This window comes from Cervus elaphus, chromosome 4 (assembly GCF_910594005.1).
Source record: "Cervus elaphus chromosome 4, mCerEla1.1, whole genome shotgun sequence".
Taxonomy (NCBI): domain Eukaryota; kingdom Metazoa; phylum Chordata; class Mammalia; order Artiodactyla; family Cervidae; genus Cervus; species Cervus elaphus.
In genome coordinates, this window is record NC_057818.1 from 15,883,571 (window position 1) to 15,891,333 (window position 7,763).

The 7,763-nt window shown below is 53.6% G+C and overlaps 1 protein-coding gene across 5 annotated transcripts in view; it reads right to left on the reverse strand.

The window, feature by feature from the left end:
- Nucleotides 1-3,245: 3,245 nt before the first annotated feature.
- Nucleotides 3,246-7,763, reverse strand: part of ANKRD11 (ankyrin repeat domain 11) — a 119,495-nt gene continuing 114,977 nt past the window's right edge. For 4 of the 5 annotated variants that reach the window (XM_043898304.1, XM_043898302.1, XM_043898306.1 and 1 more), the window contains 4 exons: nt 7,659-7,757; nt 7,445-7,588; nt 6,109-6,201; nt 3,246-4,211 (listed from right to left, as the gene is read on the reverse strand). In XM_043898304.1, coding sequence (XP_043754239.1) covers nt 4,026-4,211; nt 6,109-6,201; nt 7,445-7,588; nt 7,659-7,757 — 522 coding nt within the window. In that variant the 3' untranslated portion in view covers nt 3,246-4,025. Of the gene's footprint in view, nt 4,212-5,771; nt 5,932-6,108; nt 6,202-7,444; nt 7,589-7,658; nt 7,758-7,763 lie in introns of all 5 variants that reach the window. The other variant, XM_043898305.1, reaches the window with a different exon arrangement.

Below are 7,763 nucleotides of genomic sequence, written 5' to 3' on the forward strand. Positions count from 1 at the left end.
AATCAGTGGATTCTGCAGCTTTTGGGGGCCCCAGGCAGTGAGGTATAGTAGTGTCAGGGAGTCCAGGAATGTTTTTCTACCCTCCCTTTTTTTTTTACCAATGACCAAATTGAGAACACTCAACTTGGTACAGACTTGGACAGGAATGTCCCTTACTCAGTCAGTGGCAGGCAGACTCAGCCGTGGGGCAGGACATCAGCTTTGTGGAGAAGCCTTGTTTGTCATCCCCACCACTGACTCAGACCACATGACCTTCCTGTGTTCTTCACCCAGAGGGTCAGCAGCAACTTCTTTGGCCACACGCTTCTCATAAAAGGTACAAAGTGTTACTCATCATCCACCAGGAAAGAGACGTTCAGCTTTGTCCTGCAATGGCAGAGCGCCTCCACGGTGCCACAAGGAAGAGCAGCCGTTTGTTTCCTGTGATCAGTTTGTTTCACGCCATTGTGGTCAGAGAAGATGCCCGGGGTCACTTCTGTCCTCTTAAATGTGTCAAGGCTTGCTTTATGCCCTGGTTTGTGGTCCTGGCGGCTTCCCGGGTGACGCTAGTGGTAAAGAGCCTGTCTGCCAATGCAGGAGATGCAAGAGACATGGGTTTGCTCCCTGAGTCGGAAAGATCCTCTGGAGAAGGGCAAGGCAATCCACTCCAGTATTTTTGCTGGGGAAATCCTATGGACAGAGGAGCCTGACGGGAAACAGCCCATAGGGTTGCAAAGAGTTGGACACGACTAAAGTGACTTAGCACAGCATGGCACATGCAGTACTACAGAATGTTCTGTGTGTGTGCACTTGAAAAGAATGTGTATTCAGGGCTTTTGGATGTAAGGTCCTGAAAAGATCAATTAAAGTCTGTTTTCTTGTGTCATTTAGGATCTCTACTGCTTCATTGATTCTCTGTTGAAGATCTCTCCATTGGTGTGAGTGGGGGTGTTAGTTTCCTACTATTACTGTATTCCTGTCGACTTCTCCCTTTACATGTTAGTACCATTGTTGTTCAGTCACTGAGTTGTGTCCGACTCTCTGCAACCCCATGAACTGCAGCAGGCCAGGCTTCCCTGTCCTTTAACTATCTCCTGGAGTTTGCTCAAACTCATGTCCATTGACTTGGTGATAGCATTCAACCATCTTGCCCTCTGTTGTCCCCTTCTCCTCCCGCCTTCAGTCTTTCCCAGCATCAGGGCCTTTTCCAGTGAGTCAGCTCTTTGCACCAGGTGGCCAAAGTATTGGAGCCTGAGCTTCAGCATCAGTCATTCCAACAAATATTCAGGGTTGATTTCCTTTAAAAGGATTGACTGGTTTGATCTCCTTGCTCTCCAAAGGACTCTCAAGAGTCTTCTCCAACACCACAGTTCAAAAGCATCAATTCTTTGGTGCTCAGATTTCTTTATAGTCCAACTCTCACATCCATACGTGACTACAAACCACAGTTTTGACTAGATGGAACTTTGTTGGCAAAGAAATGTCTCTGCTTTTTAATATGCCGCCTAGGTTTGTCATAGCTTTCCTTCCAAGAAGCAAGCAACTTTTAATTTTATGACTGCAGTCACCATCTGCAGTGATTTTGGAGCCCAGGAAAATAAAGTGTGTCATATTTTGTCTGAGTTTGATTACTCATAAGTATGTCATGTAAGTGAAATGGTCCAGTATTTGTCTTATTTCATTTAGTATAATGTCCTTAAGGTTCATCCATCATGCCTCGTTTTCTTTTAAGGCTGAAAAACTTCACCTTTTCCTGGTCCATTCATCTGTCAGTGGATAGTTCAGGTTGACTCCATGTTGTAGCTGTTGTGGACAGTGCTGTAGTGAACACTGGGGTGTAGACATGTCTTTGAAACCCTGCTTTCAGTTCCTGTGGCGTGTGGTCCTAGAAGTTGGATCAGTGGATTATGTTCCTTACATTTCTTGAAGAACCTCCAGTGTTCTCCATCATGGCTGCACCACTTTTCATTCCCACCAGCAGTGCAGGAGGATCCCACTTTCTGCACATCTTCACCAGCACCTGATGTTTTCTATTATTGTGTTGTTAGCAGCCATCCTGATGGGTGTAAGGGGGTATCTCATCGTGGTTCTGGTTTGCTTTTCCCCAGGGATTAGTCATGTTGAGCATTTGTTCATGTGTTTATTGACCATTTGTTCATCTTCTTTGGAGAAAGGATTGTTCAAATCTTTTGCCCACTTTTGAACAGAATTGTTTTTTATGGTTGAGTTTTACGGCTTCTCTACATATCCTGAAATTTAATTCCTTTTTGTTCTCTGGGTCCCACTCCTGCACAGGCATGCAGATGACAGCATCTGTGACGTTTGTCTCTCGTGGGCAGGAGTCGTACGTGATGCCACTGTGGTTCAGACCTGCCAGAACACAGGGCACGCTTCTGCACAGGTTCGTTGGTGCAGAACCAGCACCTGCAGCAGGCGGGACCGACACCAGGTGTGGGCTCCGCCAGGTGCAGGATCTCCACGAGGGTGGCCTGAAGGTGCTGAGGCCAGGATGGGCCAGGTGAACGGGTGTGGCCTAATTCCTGATGTTGAGAAAGGTGCCAGGCAATGAAGAGGAACACAAAGTTGGCGGGCTGGTGAGAGCTTAGGCCAGGGAGCCCACAAAGAGGAAACTGAATGGGGTCGTGTCTGCAGCTCCCACCCCTACCTACCAGGTATTGAAAAGCACGGGAGTGGGGGTCAAGGTGCCCAGGGATACACCCTAAGGCCAGGCTTACCCCAGCTTGGTCCTGTGGCCTACACCTGTCGCCTTCCACCTGGGGCCAGCCATTGGACAGGGCGTTATGAACTTAGCGGGCAGGGCACCTCTGCTCAGAAGACACCCCTGGCCTGAGAAGAGCACAGACCCCAAGATGTAATGAGCTTAGATCTCTGACTCCTAGAGATCAGAGTACGTGATTTCAGGTGGGGCTTGTGTCCTAAGTGGGGACCCTGCGTGGCGGGGTCCCATGGGGAACTACGAGACCAGGGATCCATATTTGCACTGCCCAGGGCACCAGCTGTCCCATGGCTCACACCTCACCTGTCTCCTCCCACTCTGATGGGCCCTGGGGACACAGCCTCTGGGTGACCTCCACCCTCACGGCCACCTAGTTGTGAGCAGAGGACAGCCCCTTGGGTCCCAGTAAGGGCAGGAAAGGAGGTGCAAGTATAATCTGTCTCAAAAGGAAAAAGGTTGAAGGCATTGGGGTTTCCAGGGAGGGACCCCTCCCCTCACAGCCACATCTGCCCTCCTGAGAGGGGTTGTGTACAAAGAGCATGTAATTAATTTATTTATTTCTTTACACATAACTGAAGTGATGTTACAGTACATAAGTTATTTACAACTGTGCAGTAATGTGTTGCAAAATAAATTATCTAGAAGGCAGCAAAAGTACATTGTGAACGTGTATAAAACTGTACAGCGTTTACGGGTACACTTTTTATATGATTATTGGCTCTGTAGTGTTTCAAGTTATGTTCTCAGAAAGAGAAACAAAATGCCCAAGATTAAAGGAAAAAATATACAAACCACGTGGATTTGACTCCATTAAAAACACAACTGAGTGTCCTGCCTCCATGTCCCTGTGAGACGGGCGGGCGGCGCAGCCAGGCCCTCGCCCAGCCCAGCGTCCTGGCCCCAGTCGGAGGCCCGAGCCATCGGCAGCTTCATGGTGACAGGACGGTAGCCGGTCCGGTGCTCTCCCCGCCCTCTGACCAGAGACCACTCTTGCTGAGGGGTAGACGCCTTAGTTTTATTCTCTTGAGTCGATCAAAAATGGAACCAGGAATTTAAAGACTGCTCTCCATCCTGCAGCTCCTGAGATGCCTGTGCAGCCGCCAGAGAAGAGCCCGAGGCCACCATGCCCGTGCCTGTGCCCCCGGCTCCGCGTCCTCCCGCGGGGGCCGGTAGGAAGGAGGCGCACCAGGGACCCAGTGCGGTTTCTCCCTGGGTGTCCCCACTGGGGACGTGGTCTCCTCCCGCCGCCTGGACTCGGCAGCAGACGTCAGGGGGGCTCGCCTGTGTCCTGTGCAGCCGTCCCTGCGCGTCAGGCCGGCAGGAGCACAAAGTCGTCATTGACGTCGACCATGGGCACGTAGAAGGACGGCACCTCATTCACGCACAGGGACTTGTGCCCGGCGGGGTCCAGCTCCTGGACCTTCAGCTGCCACTCCATCCTCTGCACGGCGTTGAGAGCCGCCGCCTCGTGCTGCTGCCGCATCAGGAGACACGTCTGCACGGGAAACGCAGCAGGTGAGGAGGGAGGAGAGACCCTGCCTCACCCACTCCCCCTGCCACAGCGCTTCTGCGAGGTCAGGGCGGGGGACCCTTTTGAGCTCTGGCCTTGGGACGGCCTCTTGCATCTGGGTCTCATCCTGCCCGGTGAGTGGCCTTGCTGAGCACACAGGCGTCTGTCCATCCCTGCTTCATGCCCCTACCCCTGGGGGTTTCGCCTCTAGTCAGAACTTTTAACAGTTTTGCTTTTCTGTTTTCATTTTACAATTACTTTATTTATGGCTGGTGAGATTGGCTTCATTTGCATTCTCAATATTAGAAATAGGTACCAAGACAAACAGACTGTTAAAGCCTGTGCTGTGTATTTCATGTTAAGAATGCCGAATGTTGAAATGAGGACAGTACCTGGGTTACCCAAATGGGTCTTAACCCGAGGCAGCACATGTGGACTTGGGGGGTGGTGTGAGGGAGTGAGGGTGCGGGGCACATTTTGGGAACACATGGGAGATAGAAGCATGGCAGGTGGGAGCACAGACTTGGGTTAACAGACTTAACGATGTGACAGTGATTATGCAGGAAGCTCATCTTATTTTCTTAGATGAGCACACAAGCATTTAGGGCAGGATATCACAGTCTCTAAATTGCTTTAAAATAATTCAGTTTAAAAAACTTTCAGAACTAAGCCCTGTGTGCACCAGCAGGCCAGGCGTCCTCAGCACACACAGTCACTCATGATCCTCAGAGTCAAGCTGCTCTTACTTAATTTAAGGTACTACATAGTGTCTCCATCTCTGGGTGCTCCTGAGACGGAGCTACTCCTGGGCTTCTGAACTGCTGTACGTACAGTCCGAGTTTTCAGACTGAAATGAAACTGTTAGGCTGAAACCCCGTGACACCCAACAGGCAGGCCTGTTTACCCAGAAAACTGCCCTGAAGATGTGTCCGGGGCTGCGGGACCTGAGGAGGGCAGCCTGTCTCCTAGTGGGACCTCGTCCACACTGTGGTCCCAAACAAGCAGCCACGCGCAAGGAGCCTGTTCCATGGGGGTATGGCCATTTCGTGCCCCTGCACTCTCTGTACCTCACCAGTTTCTTTTTCTGTCCATTAATTTTTAAGTTCTTGGCACATTAAGGAAATTTAGACTTCTGTGGACTTTTTAATGTACCAAGTCTCATTTTACTTTGGTCAAAAAGTATCTCCCTATAGCAAAGTTTTCCACGCAGCTCCCTTCAGGCAGGCTGGTGGTGGGAGGACTGACCATGTGACCTCCACACTGTCACCCTGGAGCTTGTCAGAAATGCGGCCTCAGCCAAGCCTGAACGCCCTGTAAGCTGTTGCCTCTCTGCTCTGGGCCCCTGGCCACCCCCTTGGGTATGGTGCTGGGGGCAGGGGTCACCGAGGTAAGGTGGGGGTGAGGCTGGCAGCCCAGTGTGGAACCTGGGTCTCGCCTCCATCAACTCCACACTCGGCAGCCCTGCCTCATGGGCGCTAACTCTGTAGCAGGCGCATCACTGCCGGTGTGTGTTCACGCGCCTACAGAGGAGGACGTGCTTCTTACTTGCTAAGCTCTCTATCTCCCCCCCGTCCTCTGCCTGCTGCACTGGTCAGCACATCCAGGGCAGGGCTGCTGGTGGATGCTGTGACCTTTGAGGAGGGTCAAGGTGGGGTCCCACAGAGGTCTGACCGCCAGCTGGTGACAGGAGCTGCTCCCCGCACACCTGGACAGGAGGGAAGACACTCTAAGAGGCAACATGGGGGCGGGGAGGCCTCGCTCGCTTGCTGCCAGCTGGGCTCAGAGCCGGTGTGAAGCTGCCTCCTCCACACGCAGCCCCACAGCAGCCGCCCCCACCCGGAGAGCCCGGCCCACCGCTGCCGCTCAGGGAGGAGGGGCTCACCTTCATGCGGTCGTACTTGTCGTCCACGTCCTGCAGCCAGGATATGAACTGGCGGGCGTTGAACCGGTCCCGCACTGACTTGTTCTCATCACCCTGCAGGGAGAGCCAAATGCACGTGAGCATCCGGAAGGGGGAGCTTCCTGGCGGTCAAGACCCCCTCACACTTGGGGTGCAGGTTCTAGAACCCCCCCAGTGCCCCCATGTCAAGGGCCAACCGGCAGGACACACACACACACCCCCGCCCTCCTAAGGGGCCCAGGAAGCCACCCCTCCCCAACACTGTCCAGGGTGGAGCCGCCCTGCTCGTGACTCTGGACCCCCTCAGGGTGAGTGCACGATGGTATCTGTCCAGTTTCTTCTTTGTGAAAACTGCAAGTGGTTTTTTCTTTCAAAAGGACATTTGGGAGGCCTGAGGTGGCTGAGGTCCCCTGCAGTGGACAGTGGTTTAGGACCAGGTGTCCCCACTGGCTCCTGCCAGCTGGGTGGGTGGGGGCCACCTGCCTGAAGGGGCCCCAGTCCAAGACCTCCCGTCTCCTGGACCTTCAAGAGGAAACCCAGAAACGCCCTTTCAAGGTCAGCAGATCCTTTTTCCTTTTATATGCAAAAAGCAAAACTTCCACGTGTCACCACTAGCACATTACCTAAGGAAAGCTTTTAAAGTGTTTGTATCCTTAAAGATTGTATGTAAGTGAATGGAAAATCTTTAAGGCACTAATAAAAAGTTTCTAACCACTGTTATGTCACATGTGGCGGCCTCCATGTGATCTGCCAGTGGGTGGGGGAACTTGGTGCCGAGGCCTGAACAGGGACAGAGGCAGAAGGCAGGCCTAGAAGGACACACTCTGGGCTGTTTTCAGAGTTGCAGTGGCTGATGAGAGGAGAAAGGTCAGGGTGCACACAAGTTGGCTTGCTTTTTGCACGTTAGATCTCTGACATGTCCATGCATGGGGTGGGGGCTCTGAGGGGCACAGGTTCCACCTACTGGGACAGAGGTCAGGCGGGAAAGGTTGTGACCTTGTGGGACAAGTCCACCCCTGGGGGTGGAGAGAGGCGGGCTGGACCCTTGGAGTGGACACGCAGGGCCACCCTGGAGGACCAACGAGGCAGACCGTGTGCTCCAAGAGGTGGCGCCCTGGGCCCTGCCCCAGACCAGCGAGTCACTGGTAATGGGCCCCTGGGGCTGCCTGCTGTCGGTGGCAGCACCGTGTCCCCAGGGCGACGGTCTCTCTGGGTCCTCTGCTCAGGAAGCCCCAGGGCAGCAGCTCTGGCTGCTCGTGTCCGAAATGCATGTGAGCCTCAGAGGAAATGGTCGGCAGATGCCCAGCCCACGCCCCACCTGGCTCTCCAGCGGCATGTTGTACACCTCCGAGTCCAGCAGCATGGTGCAAGCACTGAACGGCACCGCCTGGTTCGCGATGGTCCTCGCCGCCCGGCAGTGGACTCGTAGGATCTCCTGTTCGCAGGAGACGATCAGCTTTTCCTGAAGAAGAGGGGCCAGTAAGCTGAGAGGGTGGGAGCCGGGTGCCCCAGGCCCATGGCCGCATACTCACCCGCTCGATGCTGTGCTGCAGGCGAAGCTTCCCCCGCACGGCCTCCTGCTGCTTGAACAGCTCCTTCAGGGGCTCTGCCAGTGAGGGTGGGGGCGCGATCTGTGG